Genomic DNA, 22,064 nt, shown 5'->3' with positions numbered 1-22,064 from the left:
TGACTTCACAATAAAAGTCACCCAGGTTTTTTAAAATGCTTATTCCAAAGTGATTCAGATACAAAGAATCGTAAAACTCTGCTAGTCAGTCACTATTAAATATTTTCTTACAGTGGATGGTGAAATGATTTTGCCATGTCTAATAAACAAACCATATAATTTGGCATAACAGCACAAACAGATCTGGGACCAGGAGAAATGATTTTGCCGTAGACCTGTGAATTATTGAGTGTCATCTGTGTCCGTTGCCGTGAGACAGCAGGTGGTGTCGGGTCATGCCGGGCTTAAAGAACTCCCTGAGGGTTGGGCACTTGTGTCGTGCTTAGACCTGTAGTAACAACTGGGGGAGACAGAGAGCACATTAGACTGCAGTGGTTTCAGGAACCATAGACGCACGAGGGCAAGCAAGGTTAATAATAAAAGTTGCTTCCCAAGGCTCTACTTACACTGCCTTTGAAACTCTTTGTCGCTTCATCCTCTGAATATCCAATGACATCCTGTGTCACCGGTTACTGGAGAAGTTAACATTCCATTAGATGGAAACGAGATGGGAGAAACGTAAGGCTTGGAATAACACTGTAATGGCTAGGCAACGATAACTGCACTGAAATAACGTACTCACTTAACCATAGAATTGAGAGTACATGCAGAAATCAATGCACAGTTCCTGGAGGTGTAAACAGTGGAGTAAAAGTCCTACACTTCTGCTAATACTGGACATTTACAATATCAATGTGATGACACTATGTATTTTTTGATTATCCCCCCCCCCCCCCCCCCAGTCGCTTCGGTGCAATTTTCACAAGTTTGTGATCACAACTTAGTACAAACCTCAACAGATCAAAACGGCAGTTTTCAAATCTCTAAGCACATTTTCAATTGCCTTAAGTACAACACACAATTATAGGTCACTATTTTACCAAACACTGTTTCAGCTAGAAATACATGTTCCACATTGCAATATATGTTTATATAAAGCAATTGCCTTTCACAATGTCCACACTACTTTTAATATGATTCTCTTTTGTTAAAATACATTTTACTCTTACTCTTAATCAGACTGCTCTTAATTGATAATCGCTTAACCGTTTGGTAAACCTACAGGTTTGTCTACTACAGATTGAGAACTACATAATGAAAATATATGTTTGTGAAGAAGAAACTTAGTGTACAAAACATTAGGAACACCTTCCCAATATTGAGTTGCACCCCTTATTGCCCTCAGACCAGCTTCTGTTTGTCAGGGCATGGACTACAATGTGTCACAAGCATTCCTGATACACATGGAAAACTGTTCAGTGTGAAAAACCCAGCAGCGTTGCAGTTCTTGACACAAGAGCACCTGGCACCTACTACCATACCCTGTTCAAAAGCACCTACACATTTTCTGAATGGCACACATACACAATCCATGGCTCAATTGTCTCAAGGCTTAAAAATGCGTCTTTAACCTGCCTTCTCCCCTTCATCTACACTGATTGAATTGACATCAAAAGGGGATCAAAGCTTCACCTGGATTCACCTGGTATGACGATCATGAAAATAGGTGTTTGTAACATTTTGTACACATTAGGAACACATCCCCATGAGCGTGCCACCATCCTTCAGGCCATGGATGAGGTGTGCAATGACATTAATCCAGACCTACAGAATGTCAGGCTTGGATTCACCATATCAAAAGGTTTATCCCCAGGTGCATGAACAATGAGGACAGTTACTGTGATGTCAATAAGAACCTAAAGTATGACCAATGGGGACATTTACTGTAATGTTAATGAATACCTAAGGTATGCCCAATGAGGATATTCACTGTGATGTCAATGAAAACCTAAAGTATGACCAAAATTCTCAAGTCAGGCTTGATGCAAACTAGTGGTATGCTAAACATTGTTTCTTCCATGTGATTACAGTAGTACTTTTCAGGGTATTTTATTCGGATCCTCATTAGCTACTACTAAAGCAGCAGCTACTCTTCCTGGGGTCCACACAAAAGACACAGAACATTAATAGACAAGTGCATCACAAGGACAGAATTACATACACTTTCATAATCATGTGCAAACCATGAAAACAAAAATACAATAATAAGGTGCGTTGCAAATAGGCTGATACTTTTTGATAAATTTCCCTGACGTGAATAACGCTACCTTGTTTCTATAGCACCTCTTGTAATGGGTATCCTGGGGTAAAGTATAGACGTTTTACAGTTACTACCCGCAATGGGTTTCTTATGGTAACATGTCATCTCTTAAACTTGTAGGCCTTTTGTTAGTTACCATTAGGTAAAATGAAACATTCCAAGACAGTTACACTTATGTCCGTTCATACAGGGCTCCTCCACCTATTGTCCTTCACCCCAGAAAATAAAATGAACTAAACAGACATACAGGCTTCACTTCGCTTCCGTCACCCCTGCTCAGAATGAGCTACATTCCTTGAGCCTTGTTAGTCTACCGCCCATGAAGGGTCATCTGAGGTACAGTGTACCGCCCATGAAGGGTTATCTGAGGTACAGTCTACCGCCCATGAAGGGTTATCTGAGGTACAGTCTACCGCCCATGAAGGGTTATCCTGAGGTACAGTGTACCGCCCATGAAGGGTTATCCTGAGGTACAGTGTACCGCCCATGAAGGGTTGAGGTACAGTGTAACGTGTTACAGTCTACCGCCCATGAAGGGTTATCTGAGGTATTTACAAGGCCTTGGACCTGCTCATGAAATGAACAAGATCCCTGTGAATCAGATGGAGCCGCCAGGCTCCTGCTCATATAAACTGAACCAGATGGGAGTTTCACCTAAGGTCCTTGGCTCCCACTGAGGCTTTCACCTCAGCCACCGTGCCCTGGGGACAAAAATGTAATCAAAACAACACATCAGGCTATTTTAACAAGTTATAATAGCTCATTAAAGCAATTGCACACTTAGTTTTAAACTGCCCTATCGATCCCAGGCTCTCACACAACCGGATCGTGAAAATAATTGAAATTTGGAGAAAAATTTGGTAAAATACAAGAGACAAGTGGGACCTCAAAGAATTAACCAACCAAGGTCCTGCCGACCTTCTGATACAGGATGCAGTGATGAGTATTAAAAAAGCCTCACCTGTAATAAAGCGAAGGGCGCTATGGTAGACTGCATTCGATGGTTTAAGAGTAGTGGCTGCTGCATTCTGGTAAATGGTGTCACCATAGTCAAGAACTGGCAGAGACTGTACAATATGCAATTTCTAAAAAGAAGCCCCTTTAAATCTTAGCTCTTTGTGTAGCGCATCTATACGTTTTTTTAAAATGTATTTTTAAACGTTAAAGATATTTATCAATCCAGACGCTCAGATATTTATCAATCCAGACGCTCAGATATTTATCAACCCAGACGCTCAGATATTTATCAATCCAGACGCTCAGATATTTATCAATCCAGACGCTCAGATATTTATCAATCCAGACGCTCAGATATTTATCAATCCAGACGCTCAGATATTTATCAACCCAGACGCTCAGATATTTATCAATCCAGACGCTCAGATATTTATCAATCCAGACGCTCAGATATTTATCAATCCAGACGCTCAGATATTTATCAATCCAGACGCTCAGATATTTATCAATCCAGACGCTCAGATATTTATCAATCCAGACGCTCAGATATTTATCAATCCAGACGCTCAGATATTTATCAATCCAGACGCTCAGATATTTATCAATCCAGACGCTCAGATATTTATCAACCCAGACGCTCAGATATTTATCAACCCAGACGCTCAGATATTTATCAATCCAGACGCTCAGATATTTATCAACCCAGACGCTCAGATATTTATCAATCCAGACGCTCAGATATTTATCAATCCAGACGCTCAGATATTTATCAACCCAGACGCTCAGATATTTATCAATCCAGACGCTCAGATATTTATCAACCCAGACGCTCAGATATTTATCAATCCAGACGCTCAGATATTTATCAACCCAGACGCTCAGATATTTATCAACCCAGACGCTCAGATATTTATCAATCCAGACGCTCAGATATTTATCAATCCAGACGCTCAGATATTTATCAATCCAGACGCTCAGATATTTATCAATCCAGACGCTCAGATATTTATCAACCCAGACGCTCAGATATTTATCAATCCAGACGCTCAGATATTTATCAATCCAGACGCTCAGATATTTATCAATCCAGACGCTCAGATATTTATCAATCCAGACGCTCAGATATTTATCAATCCAGACGCTCAGATATTTATCAACCCAGACGCTCAGATATTTATCAATCCAGACGCTCAGATATTTATCAATCCAGACGCTCAGATATTTATCAATCCAGACGCTCAGATATTTATCAATCCAGACGCTCAGATATTTATCAATCCAGACGCTCAGATATTTATCAATCCAGACGCTCAGATATTTATCAACCCAGACGCTCAGATATTTATCAATCCAGACGCTCAGATATTTATCAATCCAGACGCTCAGATATTTATCAATCCAGACGCTCAGATATTTATCAACCCAGACGCTCAGATATTTATCAATCCAGACGCTCAGATATTTATCAATCCAGACGCTCAGATATTTATCAATTCAGACGCTCAGATATTTATCAATCCAGACGCTCAGATATTTATCAATTCAGACGCTCAGATATTTATCAATCCAGACGCTCAGATATTTATCAATCCAGACGCTCAGATATTTATCAATCCAGACGCTCAGATATTTATCAATCCAGACGCTCAGATATTTATCAATCCAGACGCTCAGATATTTATCAATCCAGACGCTCAGATATTTATCAATCCAGACGCTCAGATATTTATCAACCCAGACGCTCAGATATTTATCAACCCAGACGCTCAGATATTTATCAATCCAGACGCTCAGATATTTATCAATCCAGACGCTCAGATATTTATCAATCCAGACGCTCAGATATTTATCAATCCAGACGCTCAGATATTTATCAACCCAGACGCTCAGATATTTATCAACCCAGACGCTCAGATATTTATCAATCCAGACGCTCAGATATTTATCAACCCAGACGCTCAGATATTTATCAACCCAGACGCTCAGATATTTATCAATCCAGACGCTCAGATATTTATCAATCCAGACGCTCAGATATTTATCAATCCAGACGCTCAGATATTTATCAACCCAGACGCTCAGATATTTATCAATCCAGACGCTCAGATATTTATCAACCCAGACGCTCAGATATTTATCAACCCAGACGCTCAGATATTTATCAATCCAGACGCTCAGATATTTATCAACCCAGACGCTCAGATATTTATCAACCCAGACGCTCAGATATTTATCAACCCAGACGCTCAGATATTTATCAATCCAGACGCTCAGATATTTATCAATCCAGACGCTCAGATATTTATCAATCCAGACGCTCAGATATTTATCAACCCAGACGCTCAGATATTTATCAATCCAGACGCTCAGATATTTATCAATCCAGACGCTCAGATATTTATCAACCCAGACGCTCAGATATTTATCAATCCAGACGCTCAGATATTTATCAACCCAGACGCTCAGATATTTATCAACCCAGACGCTCAGATATTTATCAATCCAGACGCTCAGATATTTATCAATCCAGACGCTCAGATATTTATCAATCCAGACGCTCAGATATTTATCAATCCAGACGCTCAGATATTTATCAATCCAGACGCTCAGATATTTATCAATCCAGACGCTCAGATATTTATCAATCCAGACGCTCAGATATTTATCAATCCAGACGCTCAGATATTTATCAATTCAGACGCTCAGATATTTATCAATCCAGACGCTCAGATATTTATCAATCCAGACGCTCAGATATTTATCAATCCAGACGCTCAGATATTTATAGGCGGGAACCCACTTGATGATACGAGCCATCCAAAGAGTGAATATGTAGACCATCAGAAATGTATCAGTGAATTAAAGAACAGATTTCATTTGGCCCGCATTAAGTCCAAGTTTTAAATCAACAAGGGCTTTCTGTAATGCAACAAAATCAGAATGCAGCTCTATCATAGCTTGATACAAGTCAGTGCAATGGCGTACATAACCGTATGAACTGTATGAATATGACAGGATTTAATACATAGACCAATATTATTTATATAAACGAGTAAACAGAACAGGTCCCTTTACCGACCCTGCGGCAATAGAGGAAACTGCAGTCCTTACTCTACTGAGGCTTTGCTTTACCATTGCTTTCTCTAAGCAGGTCCCAATATCCTAATGCCAAGGACACATCTTATCTTTACCCCAAGCACCAGAGGTGCTCGGAAGGGAGATGCTACCAGCTATTTAGGTCAGAGGCAGTGTGCAGTTTTATTCTTTTTTTTTTAAAGCAAATTTTGCAGCTTGCTTGAGTGATTAGAGATGGCAGGGAGTTCCATGCTATCATGGCTCTATATACAGTACTACTGGGCATTGCTTTGAGTTCGTTTTGACTTTAGGGACAGTGAAGAGAGCTCTGGTTGAATGTCTTGTGGAATATGAATGTTTGTCAGAGCTGTATGTTAGTTGATTGAATAGACAGTTTGGAGTTCAACACGTTAATATTTCTAACAAAACGAGAAATGGTGCAGAAAATCGCTCCTCTACTTTAAGCCAGTAAAGCACAACATGCATTTTGTTGACACTAGCACTGTTGTACACCTATGTTGTAATGAGATCTGAACAATACATCCGTTTTTTTTTCATCAACGGTCGTGAAAGACATCTTCAATCACACTTGTAGCATATTACATTCAAAGGTCAATTTTCAAACATGTGTCTTGCAGTTTCTGATATTGGATTAACTGGTAGTTAAAATAACTCAATTGAGAAGAGATCATAGTGTTGCGTTTTGGCAATGTTCATGGTACTTCACAATAAATGTATATTTTGGAGTCCATAATATATCTGCAGTAATGGTGGAATGACAGTGTTTCTCAGTACTACTTACCCGCCAGTGTTGTGATTGGCTGTGATATTCGCCTTTTGATTTCTCCCGAAGCAGCATCTGTTATCAAAATGGGAAAGCCGTTTTGACTTTGTGGCTGTTATATAGTGGAAATCTGGTCAAGGGGCCAATGTAGAAATCAATTCAATTCCAGTTTATGTGAGAAAACAAGCAGCGAATAGTTTAGGGAATCATTGTACCATCTAAATCACTGACATTTTCAATAACAAAACATATATATATATATATATATATACACATATATTTATTTTTGTACAGCTGTTTGAAGCTGGTGGGCCAAAACCAAGATTAAAAGGTTCAAGTGAGAGTCTCCGCCATGTCAAGGGAAAAATGGGATGAGGTGGGGGAGAGAAATTCAAGGTGTATCACCTTGTGTGGTGAAAGTTTTCTTCAAAATGAACGTAGAATGAAGTTTTGAATATGAGACTTTCTGCGTTACAAGTGTTACCAGTTCGAAGTTTTGTACGAAGCCTTTCGAAAATTCACCACATACTTGTGAAAATAGCATAAAAGCAATTTAAAAACTAAAAAAACTGTAGTACTAGTGGGTATTTGACTAGCCTGATTGCTCGATCCGTTGCTGATTTAAACAATTACAGTTGTGTGCCATCATTCCACTTACATGTATGAGATGATGAACGTATGGAACGATGAATGAACAACATCATTTTACAAAAGAAAGCACAGCCAGATCTGGCAACCAGGCTAGTATAGGAAAGTATCCTTGGTTGTTTAAATCAGCACCTGTATTTCTCTTACTCTTTGTCAGCTGATGCTGGAAGCCCCATATCTAGGGTCAATGACCTGTCACTCAACTTCCGTTGCCAGGTCGAAGGAAGCTGACATGCCGTTATCGCCGGCAACTTGGGCCTCTGTCCCCATTGAGAGCTCCCTACCCCTGCTGTTGGTGTCCCGTTGCTCAGGAAGGAGGTTGTGACTTCAAAAGAGCAGGGATGTCTGTTGAAGTCAGTCGGGGGATGAGCACCCTGGGTTTGTTGAGGAGACAGGCTGTGATGTAAGAATAGAGGCGATGGTCTTCCGGAACCTTGAGGTTTGCGATCCCCAACTGGACCAAACAGTCCCTAAGAAGGTCTCTCTCAGTCTCTCCATCTCTACCGCTCGTCATATCCTCCTCTCCATCTCTAACAAACTCCCCCCCACGCCCTCTCCTGAGCACTCTTTCACTCCCTCTGTCTCTCACACTCCTCCTCTTCCTCCCTCTTCTCATGACCATGATCTCCTCGTCCTCTTCGGATTCCTCTTCTCTGCTTTTGACCCATGTATATTTGGACCTCTCCGTTGACTCAGCGTCCTCCTCCACATCTCTTGAAACCGATTGGATAACAACGTCTTCCTGGAAAGTTCTTGCCCTCTTATTGGCTGAAGCCATGACTGGAAGGTCTTCGTTAAAAATCCCGCCAATCACAGGTGCGACGGGCAATGACAAGTTCGTTTGTCTGTAATCGGTTAATGGGGTTAAAGACAGAGGGCTTGGGGTGGAAACCAAGGCAGGCTTAGATCTTGATTTGACGCTTTGCTGCACTCTTCCAGAGGGAGGGAGGGAGAGTGATGAGAGGAGGTAGTCGCCCATACACGGAGAGAGAGAAGCTGATAGGAGGTAACAAAAGAAATGAGGTTAGTCGATATGTTAAAAATCTATCCCAGGCGTTGTGAAATCTGGCTCGCGACTGCAATGTAGTCGGCCTGGAACGCACCCTATGTAGACCCACCTGCAGAATCCAGGTGTCCCAGGCAGATCTGGTGCTGGAGCAGGGTCCTCAGGAGCTGGGGTTGGGAGGCAGCCTGCGCACACTCCTCCAGGACAGGAGGGGCAGCAGTGAGCCACGACACCGTCTGAGCCAGGTTGGGCACAGGGAGAAGCTGGTCCAGTCGGAGCAGGAACTCCCACAGCAGTTTCTCCAGCTCCTGGTCAAACTGAGGCCCATACTCTGACAGAAACTCCACCTGTATGGGGTAGACGAGATTGGGACAGAGAATTTGAGATTTCCTCAGTGGATGTAGCCTCGTACGACCATAGCGAAACAGAATGTAAGCTTGCGAGACCAGGATGGTAGTATGAGGCTACAGTGACTGTCTCTAATTAAGATAAAGTTATTGTTCAATTACGCACAAGGTCCAACCAAAATATTACTTCCTGTTTCAACCCAACCCCCCTAAAAGACACACATACAGTGCCTTGCGAAAGTATTCGGCCCCCTTGAACTTTGCGAATACAATACAATCCACCTGTGTGTAATCAAGTCTCCGTATAAATGCACCTGCACTGTGATAGTCTCAGAGGTCCGTTAAAAGTGCAGAGAGCATCATGAAGAACAAGGAACACACCAGGCAGGTCCGAGATACTGTTGTGAAAGTTTAAAAGTTTAAAGCCGGATTAAAGCCGGATTTGGATACAAAAAGATTTCCCAAGCTTTAAACATCCCAAGGAGCACTGTGCAAGCAATAATATTGAAATGGAAGAAGTATCAGACCACTGCAAATCTACCAAGACCTGGCCGTCCCTCTAAACTTTCAGCTCATACAAGGAGAAGACTGATCAGAGATGCAGCCAAGAGGCCCATGATCACTCTGGATGAACTGCAGAGATCTACAGCTGAGGTGGGAGACTCTGTCCATAGGACAACAATCAGTCGTATATTGCACAAATCTGGCCTTTATGGAAGAGTGGCAAGAAGAAAGCCATTTCTTAAAGATATCCATAAAAAGTGTTGTTTAAAGTTTGCCACAAGCCACCTGGGAGACACACCAAACATGTGGAAGAAGGTGCTCTGGTCAGATGAAACCAAAATTGAAATTTTTGGCAACAATGCAAAACGTTATGTTTGGCGTAAAAGCAACACAGCTCATCACCCTGAACACACCATCTCCACTGTCAAACATGGTGGTGGCAGCATCATGGTTTGGGCCTGCTTTTCTTCAGCAGGGACAGGGAAGATGGTTACAATTGATGGGAAGATGGATGGAGCCAAATACAGGACCATTCTGGAAGAACCTGATGGAGTCTGCAAATGACCTGACACTGGGACGGAGATTTGTCTTCCAACAAGACAATGATCCAAAACATAAAGCAAAATCTACAATGGAATGGTTCAAAAATAAACATATCCAGGTGTTAGAATGGCCAAGTCAAAGTCCAGACCTGAATCCAATCGAGAATCTGTGGAAAGAACTGAAAACTGCTGTTCACAAATGCTCTCCATCCAACCTCACTGAGCTCGAGCTGTTTTGCAAGGAGGAATGGGAAAAAATGTCAGTCTCTCGATGTGCAAAACTGATAGAGACATACCCCAAGCGACTTACAGCTGTAATCGCAGCAAAAGGTGGCGCTACAAAGTATTAACTTAAGGGGGCTGAATAATTTTGCACGCCCAATTTTTCAGTTTTTGATTTGTTAAAAAAGTTTGAAATATCCAAGAAATGTCGTTCCACTTCATGATTGTGTCCCACTTGTTGTTGATTCTTCACAAAAAAATACAGTTTTATATCTTTATGTTTGAAGCCTGAAATGTGGCAAAAGGTCGCAAAGTTCAAGGGGGCCGAATACTTTCGCAAGGCACTGTACATAGTGTTTTGGGTGGAGAGGTGTGGGGGGCTGCCACACTGGGTGCCCGGGGAGCTGTTGTTGTGGGGGGGTTAAGTGGCTTGCTCAAGGGCACAACAGTAGACAATGCAATCTAGGATTTGATACCAGCAACCCTCCGGTTGGCCAGCTCACTTCATGACTGATATTTTCGGTCGGCCCCGGGATTCGACAGGACAGCCCACCTGTTGCTGGCTTGCCTCTCTAACAGCTGGGCTACCTGCCGCCCCGAAAAGCTGCTGAGTCAAACAAAACAAAGCCAGTCTGACCTTGTAGAATAGTTCTCTCTCTGTGGGGTCTTTCAGAAAGCTTTCAACCAGGTCCCGGAGGTTGGTCACTGCTGTTTCAATCTTCACATCCTTTTTCTGCAACATAGGCATGCAGAGACATCACTTACAGCAAACATACTGTATTTCTCACAAAATCATTCCTAGGGTACAAAGCAGTGAAGTGATGAAAGACCATTCAAATACCACACCCATCTTGCAGTACAGAGAACTGACTGTCACTCACCAGGGCAGAGGACGGGTTGGGAGCACGGATCCTTTCCAGCTGGGTAAGGATAACCGTTGGATCTGGTGGGTCTGAGCCATTGCACAGCTCTAAGATCAGCTACAAATGGCCAGAGACATGATAATTAAGGACTGAACAGTCTGACAGTGGAAGCACATACAGGGTGATATTCATTAAGTCGCAACGGAAAACAAAATTGAGCTTTTCTTATTGGACAAGTTCAGGTTTTCAACCATTTGGTGCCAAATGAATGCAACCCATTTTTACTACAACAGAACTGTCTAAAGACTTATGGCCATGGGTCAACAATATCATCCTCCACACACACACCCGTGATCTCAGCCCCAGAGCCAGCTTGGCCTGGTGTCTAGATGTGAGCAGGCCAGGGACAGCCTCACAGCAGGATGTCACAAACTCCTCCAGCGTCCCATAATGCATTACATCGCGTTGCTTCATCACCTTCCACATGGCAGCAGAAACCAGCCGGATGGGAGGGGCCAGGAGGGGTAGGGGGGAGAAGGAAAGGAAGATGTCTGAGGGGATAGAGAGGGGAGAGTAACGCGGAGCAAATAGTGCCTTTTGAGGTCAGTTGGTTTGATAAAATAATCTTTAAATTAAAGTCCCATGACGGTAGTGACATCCCATTACTGCCTATCACTTATTCATTCTTATTTCAGGTGTTGTATATATTATAGAGGTCGACCGATTAATCAGAATGGCCGATTAATTAGGGCCGATTTCAAGTTTTCAAAACAATCGGAAATCGGTATTTTTGGACACCATATTAAAAAAATAAAAAATGTACACCTTTATTTAATCTTTATTTAACTAGGCAAGTTAGTTAAGAACACATTCTTATTTTCAATGACGGCCTAGGAACGGTGGGTTAACTGCCTCGTTCAGGGGCAGAAGGACAGATTTTTACCTTGTCAGCTCGGGGGATTCAATCTTGCAACCTTACAGTTAACTAGTCCAATGCTCTAACCACCTGATTACATTGCACTCCACGAGGAGACTGCCTGTTAAGCGAATGCAGTAAGCCAAGGTAAGTTGCTAGCTAGCATTAAACTTATCTTATAAAAAAACAATCACATCAATCATAATCACTAGTTAACTACACATGCTGGGGCGGCAGGGTAGCCTAGTGGTTAGAGCGTTGGACTATTAACCGGAAGGTTGCGAGTTCAAACCCCTGAGCTGACAAGGTACAAATCTGTCGTTCTGCAAATCTGTCGTTCTGTCGTTCTGCCCCTGAACAGGCAGTCACATAGCCACTGTTCCCAGGCCGTCATTGAAAATAAGAATTTGTTCTTAACTGACTTGCCTGGTTAAATAAAGGTAAAAAAAATAAAATAAAAAAAAATAAAAAAATGCTTGATGATATTACTAGTTTATCTAGCGTGTCCTGCATTGCATATAATCGATGCGGTGCGTATCGTTGCTCCAACGTGTACCTAAACATCAATGCCTTTCTTAAAATCAATACACAGAAGTATATATTTTTAAACCTGCATATTTAGCCAAAATAAATCCAGATTAGCAGGCAATATTAACCAGGTGAAATTGAGTTCATTGAACGCAGAGTCAGTGTGTATGCAACAGTTTGGGCCGCCTAATTTGCCAGAACTTTACGTAATTATGACATAACATTGAAGGTTGTACAATGTAACAGGAATATTTAGACTTATGGTTGTCACCTGTTAGATAAAATACGGAACGGTTCCGTATTTCACTGAAAGAATAAACGTCTTGTTTTCGAGATGATGGTTTCCGGATTCGACCATATTAACCGTATTTCTGTGTGTTATCATGTTATAACTAAGCCTATGATTTGATAGAGCAGTCTGACTGAGTGATGGTAGGCAGCAGCAGGCTCGTAAGCATTCATTCAAACAGCACTTTCGTGCGTTTGCCAGCAGCTGTTTATGACTTCAAGCCTATCAACTCCCGAGATTAGGCTGGTGTAACCAATGTGAAATGGCTAGCTAGTTAGCGGGGTGCGTGCTAATAGCATTTCAAACGTCACCCGCTCTGAGACTTGGAGTTGTTATTCCCCTTGCTCTGCATGGGTAACGCTGCTTCGAGGGTGGCCGTCATCTCTATAGAGCTGCCGCCTATGCAGTCTGACAAAAATCACTATTTTAGTAGTTCTTCAAAGTAAATAAGGCCAAGATCATGCATTTCCAGGTAAAGATACCTCGAAGCAACTGCTCTCTTATTCCTCTCGATCGCACATTCTGTCTCTTCTCTGCCCCACACTAACCTAACGTAGCAGGCATAAAAGAGAAACATACCGGAGTAGGCGTGCAAGGGATTGTGTCATTGTAGTTAATGACCACATTTTCTGCATTAAATTATGTAGAATATTGGCCAGTTGGGAACTACAACTCCCCACTACATCGCATAGTTCAGGCTTGATCTGATTTATCTCTACAGAAACTGCAATGTGCACATTGAGCTCACAGAAAAAGAAAAAACAATTATAATAATTGAACTGAAGTCAGTCAATTAGATGTTTAAAAAACAAAAAATATACATTTCGGTTAATCGCTCAGTACTAGAAGAGTGACTGGCTGTTAGCCTTTTTTGAGCGTCATGTTTAAATCATATAAGTGACTTTGTTGAGCTTCACAATCAATTTTAGATCATCTTGGATGATTTGGACATGATGCACAAAAAAAAAGCTAATATTGGACCCATGACTATCGGCACCGCAAAAAAGTCAAGTAAACAACACTTTCCTGTGGATACCCTATCTCCACCTCCTACCGCCAAAAGCACCAGCATGTACAACCGGTAAAGTAAGTGTAAATATCATTTTATTCAACATTCTGGATTTTAGAGACTATTGCGTCTTTTTTAGGGTGGATTCCCTCATACTGAAAATCCATGGAGTAACCATAGTAACGGTGCTGTTTTAAAGGGGAAGTAACCATTGGGTATTTTTTGTAATTTGGGTGAACTATCCCTTTAAGATAGTTAGGGTGTAATTAATTACTACTTTACTTCAAATTCAAGTAGTTGTAAGCAGCCATTTTCTATAAGCCCTTATTATATAATGGTTGATAAAGACACCCGCATGTATTGACTGGCTGCAAAACTGTTAGGAAACTGTCAATGTCACTTTGCTTTTACTAACATTGTGACTATCCGTCTTGTTTTAGGAGACTATTTGGCTACTGTACTGATATAGCTAGCTAGGGGCAACCATCAGGTTGTTTGTTTAGGTCTGGCTAACCGGCAATAGCTTCCTACTGCTTCTTTGCAGTTAATGATTGCTACTCCTAGTGTTAGCTCACGAGCTGTAAGTGCAAAGAGAAAACTGTTGGAAACCAAAGACTAAAGTAATTACCCATTTCAGATGGCTTCTTAGTTGCCATATTGTCCCGTCCGAATTTAGGTCGATTTTTATACTTAGAATGGCTAGCTAGCTTTAGCTCACTTCCCAAGCCAACTTTGTAGACAACTTTGTAGCTAGCTAGGCTAACAAAGCGTATCTTCTGAGATTGCTGGATAAGTTAACGACAAGGTTACAATAACAAGTGATTATCTAGCAATACAAACAGAAAACATGCAACGCTCGAGGTTGCTATTCTGTATCTATTACACTGACTTTGGTCATAAGAGTTTGTTAATTTTAGGCATAAAAACACGCTGGGTTCTCCTGCTTTCTCTTCTTCAGGATTGGGTTGGCGGATCGCATCCAACTTTCAAGGTGCATACATCGCCACCTACTGTACTGGGAGTGTAAGGCCAGTCACGGCCTAACTACATTAAATTGTCCTCATTAGTCCTGTTCCTCTAAGAAAGTGAAATAGAGCCCTAAAACTCCCACTTCCTTCTTTCAAATCTCCATATTTCCCTTCTCAGACTCTAGGACCTGAGAGGGTGATATGGCTGGTGACAATACTCCATGCAACTCCTCCGCCGAGAAGTCTTTCAGTTCAGTCCCGGGAACCGCTCTGCCGCATCCACAATGATATCTATTTTCTGGAATTTCCTCTCCACCTTGGTAGTGCCATTAATCACCATAGCTATGAAGGCCACACAGTCCACCTTCTTAACATATAGGTCCTGTTGGTGAAAGGCAACCCCTGCAGCAAAGGCCTATCCACCACCATGACACCATGGAGTCTTTAGGAGTACCATTCGAACACTTAACAGCCGCTGCATATGAAATGCTTTGGGAAACCCGGATTTTGGCCAAATTCTCTTCTACCCTGGTCGGGCATTCAAAAGAAGCTTCATGGTTCCCACTACAATTGCAACATGTGGAAATTGTTTTAGAAGTGATGAAAATGTAACATCTCCCCTTCTGCAAACACTTGATTGAAACATGTTCAAAAGCTTTACAGTGATCACACTGCATTGGTCTTGGGGGTAAATGCTCGGCCCTGTAGTTTAAATACCCCAACTGCACTTGAGTAGGGAAGAGACTCCATATAAAAAAAATACAGAGACTTTACGAGCCCCCCCACACACACACACCCACACCCACGATTCATCCGACGTGCTTCAATCACTCCAGGAATATTTTTCAACTCTGTAACAGACTTCCCACGAGACGCCAGGTATTATCCCCTTAACGGGGCCGTGTTCCGAAGACACGTCAAACTTTTCAATTCGGGTAAGACTACGTTCTTTCTGATCCTCAGAAATACATTAAATCTAAACAAACATGCCTCTCGTAATTCTCACAGCCTTCAATTTACCCAGCACTTTCTCCACCAATTTGGATATCTCAAATGGGTTCTTCAAGATTGGTAATCCGATCCGCTTCTCCTCATTAATAACCCATAGTGCTACAAGATAAGGAACATTCTCAGCACTGTACGCTACTCCCTGATTCAAGATCCACATCAGCTTCCGCCATCTCTTTCTCCAAAACCACATTTCCCCCGCCTTCTCTACTTGCTGGATGTGACGTCTGAATTAATGTATAATCAAAGATTGTATAACTAAATGAAGATAGACCACCGTCTGTTGTTTCCAATGGGAACAGATGAGTCATAGTGGGCAGAACAAGCAAGGAGGTGGACAGAGTCAAACACGAGCTAGCGAGATCCTATTGGCCCGTTATAGCCAACATCTGCATATTTCCGTTAGGGAACGCCTACTTTGCGCTCCTAAACAACGCCATTTTTAAAAACTTTGGCAAAGTCTAAAGTCTACAAAACGTAGTCCACTCTGTTCATAACAGATTCTAGTTTTGGGAACAGAAAAAAACTGTATTGAGATCAAATGTTTCATCGATGACAATATTTGTAGCATGTAGGCCAAAATCGATCTCGTTCCATCTTCTCCCACTGCACCAGTGGGATTCCTCTCACTACCTTATTTGCTAATGAGTGGAAACTCCAAGCGGAGGCTTCATATTTATACATCCAGTGAAATATCTGTCTCATTGTTCTGTGAAATAATCTTCATGATTACCTTAACTTCACTGATAAATTAAATCAAAAGTATGTGCTGATATCATGTAAAAAATGTTCCAAGTGTAGATGTAATGCCATGGTGAAGTCAATGATATAGGCCAGTGTTATTCTCTCTCTCTCTCTCTCTCTCTCTCTCTCTCTTTCTCCCTCTGTCTCAATGAAATTCAATTTCATTTCAATTCTCACTCGCTCTCTCTCACACACGCATGTACACACACAGACAGAGAACTTTGCCCTATGTGTCTTGTATCTGATTCATCAGGGCAAAGTCTGTCCTAAAGAATTAGCTGGGTCAGACACATTCAGAATCAGAGTCGACATAGCACCAACGCTACCAAAACAACACAAGGAAAAATAGGAGGTAAAGAAGAGAGAGAAGGAAAGAAAGAGAGTGGGATATGGAGTCAACATCATCATTAATAAAGCAAGTACATTTACTTCCTAATAGCTGTGTCTGGATAATGTTTCCCCCACACATTTTGTGTACATTTTTCAATCAATTGTTCTATATCTGAGTTTTCTGAGTTTTCTAATAATACTCTATCACTGTACTTGTAAAGGTGTACGCTGTTGAGTGCCAAGAGATTTGTCAAGAAGGCACAATGGCAACAAACCACTGGAAAACGTATATCATTGAGGGCTTTAATTGAAGTTGGACTGGCAGTTAGAATAGTAATGGTTTTCTATACTTGTTTCAACCCTCTGTTGTCAAACAGACACTGTCTCCACCAGATGAAGCTAGGATTGATCTGTCTTTGTCTTCCAATCAGTCTCAATCTCTTTTTGTATCCCTCTCAGCCCACACGGGCCCTTATTAAAGCACATTATACCTCAGCTAATCTCGGTTAACCAAGAACTCAAATCTTGGCAATTTAGTCAGATCCTGAATGACGTAGTCTGTCCACGAGATACTATACCTCAGCAGCAGTAGTAAATATTACAGAACGCATTAGAAAAACATAGCAACATATCTAGTTAACATCTAAACATATAGATACAGTTGTATCACTGTATCTGTTCTGCACTATAATCTTATGGTAGCTTTCCTAGGCCAAATGAAATTATGTGCAGTACAAATGTGTTATCTGTGTATCTATGGACTAGGGAATAGGTAGAAGTTGTCCCAAACCACTGATACAGGGTCAGGTTGTATATCCTCTTCATGGTTCAGGTTAAGATTGGTGTGTGGGGTAAACTGATCCAAGAACAGGGCAACTTCTAGCTTGATTCAGATCTGTTAGCGTGAAAAATGTCAATGACTGTAGGCATTGGTTAGAGAGCATAAACAGAACTCGGACCAGGTTAGGCAAATTCTACCTCAAGCTGGCAGTATTTGGCCTTGTGAACATCTTCTTCCTCCTTTTCCTCCACAGGTCTGTGACGAGGCGGGTGTGGTCGTTGGCCCCGGCCCCCCAGAGACCATTCAGGGTGTGTTCCCATGACAGGGGCACCAGGAAGGGTGTCACAGCAGCTACCCTGGAGGAGCTGAGAGAGAGGGTGAGAGAAAGACAGACATGTTGATTTAAAAAAAAATGAAATAAGCTAAATAAAAAGGGTGGGGGGTATTATGAGTAAGGGGGCGTTTATAACTTTATGGCTGTGGTAATTAGTGACGACCCAAGCAAGGCCAGATCTGGGACAATAATAGATGTCATTTAGCAGACACTTTATTCCAAAGCAACTTACAGTCATGCATGCACTTATTTTACCTATGGGTGGTCCCAGGAATCAAACCCACTACCCAGGCGTTAGACGTGCCATGCTCTACCGACTGAGCTACAAAGAACCATGGAGTGAATGCCAAAGGAGAATGTAATTGTGCCTACAAAATACCCACATGGTGTCTGTCTGTCCTCTGAACATGTCTCTCTGTGCTGCTTCCCCAGGTGTGTCAGGCCCTGATGCTGTGCCTGTCCAGTCTGGCTGTAGTGCTAGTGTGTGAGGAGGACGGGACAGTGGTAGACTCTGAAGACTTCCTGATGTATCTGCCCGACAACACTGTCCTCATGGCCCTGGAACCTGGACAGACATGGAAACCTCCTCCGGTGGGTTTGACACTGTCTGTCTCTGTCGTGATCTGGACATTATCATTTGTTTCGTCTGACCTGTGTTAGTGATTGGACAGTATGTGCAGGTATATACACTCATGTCTGCTGCCAAGTGAGATGAGTAGGGCCCTGAGTTTTTCCTCTAGGCCTATCACGTGACCTGAGCCCGTATCCACAAAGCATCTCAGAGTAGTAGTGCTGATCTAGGATCTGTCCATATAATCTTATTCATTCTGATCTGAAAGGCAAAGCTCATCCTGGATCAGCCCTTCTACTCTGAGTCACTATGTGGATATGGGCCCTGTTCAGGAAAATATTAAATGCCCAGAGTTTTTCCTGTTTCGGTTACACGGTGACACCGACCATGTCGCTGTCTCTCACCTTGCCCCATATCTTACTCTAACCCCACAGGGTGCAGTGCTCTCCAAAGGCCAGGACCCTAACCAGTCGCGGACAGGAAAAGACATAGCCCGGGTGACCTTTGACCTGTACCGGCAGAACCCCAAGGACGTGTTTGGCTCCCTGAATGTGAAGGGCACCTTCTCAGGCCGGTACTCCGTCAGCGCTGACTTCCAATGTCTGGGGCCCAAAAAAGTCCTCAGGTAAGTGGAGAGGAAGGGGATGGGAGGACGTCTCCAGCCTGCTGAGATGTACAGTGCATTTGGAAAGTATTCAGACCACTTGACTTCGTACACATTTTGTTACCATACAGCCTTATTCTAAAATTGTTTGTTTTTTAATCCTCATTAATCTACACACAATACCCCATAACGACAAAACAAAAAACGTTTTTTTGAAATTAGCAAATTGATTAAAAATAAAAAACAGAAATACCTTATTTACACCCTTTGCTATTTAGACCCTTTGCTATGCGACTCGAAGGTGCATCCTGTTTCCATTGATCATCCTTGAGATGTTTCTACAACTTGATTGGAGCACCTGTGGTAAATTCAATTGATTGGACATGATTTGGAAAGGCTAACACCTGTCTATATGCATGTCAGAGAAAGAACCAAGCCATGAGGTCGAAGGAATTGTCCGTTGAGCTCCGAGACAGGACTGTGTCGAGGCACAGATCTGGGGAAGTGTACTAAAACATTTCTGCAGCATTGAAGGTCCCCAACAACTCAGTGGCCTCCATCATTCTTAAATGGCAGAAGTTTGGAACAACCAAGACTCTTCATAGAGCTGGCCATCTGGCCAAACTGAGCAATCGGGGGAGAAGGGCCTTGGTCAGGGAAGTGACCAAGAACCCGATGGTCACTCTGACAGAGCCCCAGAGTTCCTTTGTGGAGATGGGAGAACCTTCCAGAAAGACAACCATTTCTGCAACACTCCACCAATCAGGCCTTTATGGTAGAGTGGTCAGACGGAAGCCACTCCTCAGTAAAAGGCACATGACATCCCGCTTGGAGTTTGCCAAAAGGCACCTAAAGGACTCTCAGATGAGAAACAAGATTCTCTGGTCTGATGAATCCAAGATTGAACTCTTTGGCCTGAATGCCAAGCATCACATCTGGGGGAAACCTGGCACCATCCCTACAGTGAAGCATGGTGGTGGCAACGTCATGCTGTGGGTATGTTTTTCAGCGGCAGGAACTGGGAGAAAAGATGAACGGAGAAAAGTACAGAGAGGTCCTTGATGAAAATCTGCTCCAGAGTGCTCAAGACCTTAGACTGGGGCAAATGTTCACATTCCAACAGGACAACAACTCTAAGCACACAGCCCAGACAACACAGGAGTGGCTTCGGGACAAGTCTCTGAATATTCTTGAGTGGCCCAGCCAGACTTGAACCCGATCAAACATCTCTGGAAAGACCTGAAAATAGCTGTGCAGCAACACTCCCCATCCAACCTGACAGAGCTTGAGAGGATCTGCAGAGAAGAATGGGAGAAACTCCCCAAATGTAGGTGTGCCAAACTTGTAGCGTCTTACCCAAGAAGACTTGAGGCAAGCGTAGCCTATTGGCAGCGTAGCCTAGTGGTTAGAGTGTTGGACTCATAACCAAAAGGTTGCAAGATCAAATCTCTGAGCTGACAAGGTACAAAATCTGTTGTGCTGTGAAATTAATGTACATGTTGAAACTTGAAAGCCTATCTTAACCTGATACCTGTTTGAGGTGACGATCTCTCTCTCTTTCCCACTTCCCGTCTGTCTGTCTCTCTCTCTCTCTCTCTCTCTCTCTCTCTCAGAGAGGCCCTCCGCATGGCCTCCACCCTCCTCCAGATGGCAGGTCACATGTTGATCACCTCAGCCAATCTGATCAAGCGGATAATCGAGGGAGCAGAGTTCTGGCAGCCTCAGAGGGTGGAGGCCACAGAGTACTGGAACTAAGGCAGGACTGGGACCGACCGCTCTCTAATGACCAAATCAATCCTAACTTGAGTGTATGTTTATGATTGAGTTATGCAAGGTTGTGTGTTGTGATCAAACAGGAGGATAATTACACGTTGTTTAGATTTTTTATAAGGTTAGTTGTAAAATAGGACTTATCTTTCTCTAACAATTCTGAGAATGTACCACGAAGTCCACAAATAGAAGCAATGAATTTTTAAAAACTGAGTATGCATTATTTGTCACTTTCTTTGTGGTTTCTAATCACTGTCTCATCTTGTGTTTAATGAATGCTTTCAGTTGCTACATCCACTCAGTCCACTGTCAGAGACACCCACTTCCAGAACAAGGAGAAACAGTTCTGTTCATTCATAGAAGGGTATGAGGAAACCTGACCAGCACTTGAGGAACCAATACGATTTAACATGAGCCTTTTGTTGCTGTACCTTTAATTAGGCTATATATAAGTTAATTACTTTCTTACTCATGACCACACAAGATCTGCCAAAAGGCAAGGACACAGACTGCATAAGCACAGTATGAGGTCAGATAGTGAATATACTGAGTAACATTACCAACAACATTATCAAATATTAAACTGGTACCAGCCGGTTACTCAACCCTCCACCTTAGAGGCTGTTGCCCTATATACATAGACATGGAATCACTGGTCACTTAAATGATGGAACACTGCTAACTTTAATAATGTTTACATACTGCTTTACTCATTTTTACTCATTTCATATGTATTTCATATGTATTCTATTCTAATGTATTTTAATCAATGCCACTCCGATATTGCTCGTCCTAATATTTATATATTTCCTAATTCCATTCTTTTACTTTTAGATGTGTCTATTGTTGTGAATTGTTAGATATTACTGCACTGTTGGAGCTAAGAACACAAGCATTTCGCTACACCCGCCATAACATCTTCTAAATATGTGTATGTGACCAAATAAAATTTGATTTGATTTGTTCAGTTCTGTTTAAACAATGGTTGCATCCCAATAATCTTTCTCCCGAAGTGAGAACTTGTTCACTTCCCTTCATGGATTTGAAAGAAAATGACTGGCACTCCAAGTACATCAATCCAATGCTTTACATTTCGTGGGGAGTAGCGAACGCTTCAGGAGGAA

At 42.3% G+C, this 22,064-nt stretch overlaps 2 protein-coding genes across 7 annotated transcripts; one reads left to right on the top strand and one right to left on the bottom strand.

The window, feature by feature from the left end:
- Nucleotides 1-769: 769 nt before the first annotated feature.
- LOC110531630 (TERF1 (TRF1)-interacting nuclear factor 2) lies at nt 770-16,104 on the bottom strand. Of its 6 annotated transcripts, none has more exons than XR_005053194.1 (8): nt 15,819-16,104; nt 11,437-11,639; nt 11,107-11,205; nt 10,863-10,958; nt 8,723-8,957; nt 6,975-8,600; nt 1,829-2,841; nt 770-1,736 (listed from the first exon to the last, which is right to left on the bottom strand). XR_005053194.1 is itself a non-coding variant. In XM_036987469.1 (6 exons), exons 1-6 carry the CDS (start codon nt 15,997-15,999, stop codon nt 7,912-7,914), a joined length of 1,503 nt encoding a protein of 500 aa, XP_036843364.1. In that variant the 5' UTR covers nt 16,000-16,104; the 3' UTR covers nt 5,735-7,911. The 6 variants fall into 6 exon arrangements, 2 of the variants coding, with proteins under 2 accessions (XP_036843364.1, XP_036843366.1); XR_005053195.1 differs by having other exon boundaries at nt 770-2,841; nt 6,975-7,031; nt 7,737-8,600; XR_005053196.1 differs by having other exon boundaries at nt 770-2,841; nt 6,975-7,031; nt 7,752-8,600.
- A 632-nt stretch (nt 16,105-16,736) lies between these two features.
- On the top strand, nt 16,737-21,919 carry LOC110531628 (cell death inducing DFFA like effector b). Its single transcript, XM_021614929.2, has 5 exons — nt 16,737-16,965; nt 17,915-18,038; nt 18,428-18,586; nt 19,001-19,191; nt 20,784-21,919. The coding sequence occupies exons 1-5, from the start codon at nt 16,940-16,942 to the stop codon at nt 20,923-20,925; spliced, it is 642 nt and encodes a 213-aa protein (XP_021470604.1). The 5' UTR covers nt 16,737-16,939; the 3' UTR covers nt 20,926-21,919.
- Nucleotides 21,920-22,064: the final 145 nt, after the last annotated feature.

The sequence above is a fragment of the Oncorhynchus mykiss genome, chromosome 9 (genome assembly GCF_013265735.2).
Source record: "Oncorhynchus mykiss isolate Arlee chromosome 9, USDA_OmykA_1.1, whole genome shotgun sequence".
Taxonomy (NCBI): Eukaryota; Metazoa; Chordata; class Actinopteri; order Salmoniformes; family Salmonidae; genus Oncorhynchus; species Oncorhynchus mykiss.
The sequence above is the reverse complement of the archived record's forward strand: the minus strand, read 5'-3'. Positions and strand labels throughout refer to the sequence as shown.

Excerpts from the sequence above, each read along its gene's own strand:
- LOC110531630 (XM_036987469.1), bottom strand. The coding sequence starts at position 15,999 with ATGTGGTTTTGGAGAAAGAGATGGCGGAAGCTGATGTGGATCTTGAAT. Across the intron at positions 11,640-15,818 it reads ATTGGTGGAGAAAGTGCTGG|ACATCTTCCTTTCCTTCTCC; the intron begins GTAAATTGAAGG and ends CTATCCCCTCAG. Across the intron at positions 8,958-10,862 it reads AGAGAGAACTATTCTACAAG|GTGGAGTTTCTGTCAGAGTA; the intron begins GTCAGACTGGCT and ends TACCCCATACAG.
- LOC110531628 (XM_021614929.2), top strand. The coding sequence starts at position 16,940 with ATGGAGTCAACATCATCATTAATAAA. Across the intron at positions 18,039-18,427 it reads TGGAGGAGCTGAGAGAGAGG|GTGTGTCAGGCCCTGATGCT; the intron begins GTGAGAGAAAGA and ends CTGCTTCCCCAG. Across the intron at positions 19,192-20,783 it reads GGGCCCAAAAAAGTCCTCAG|AGAGGCCCTCCGCATGGCCT; the intron begins GTAAGTGGAGAG and ends TCTCTCTCTCAG.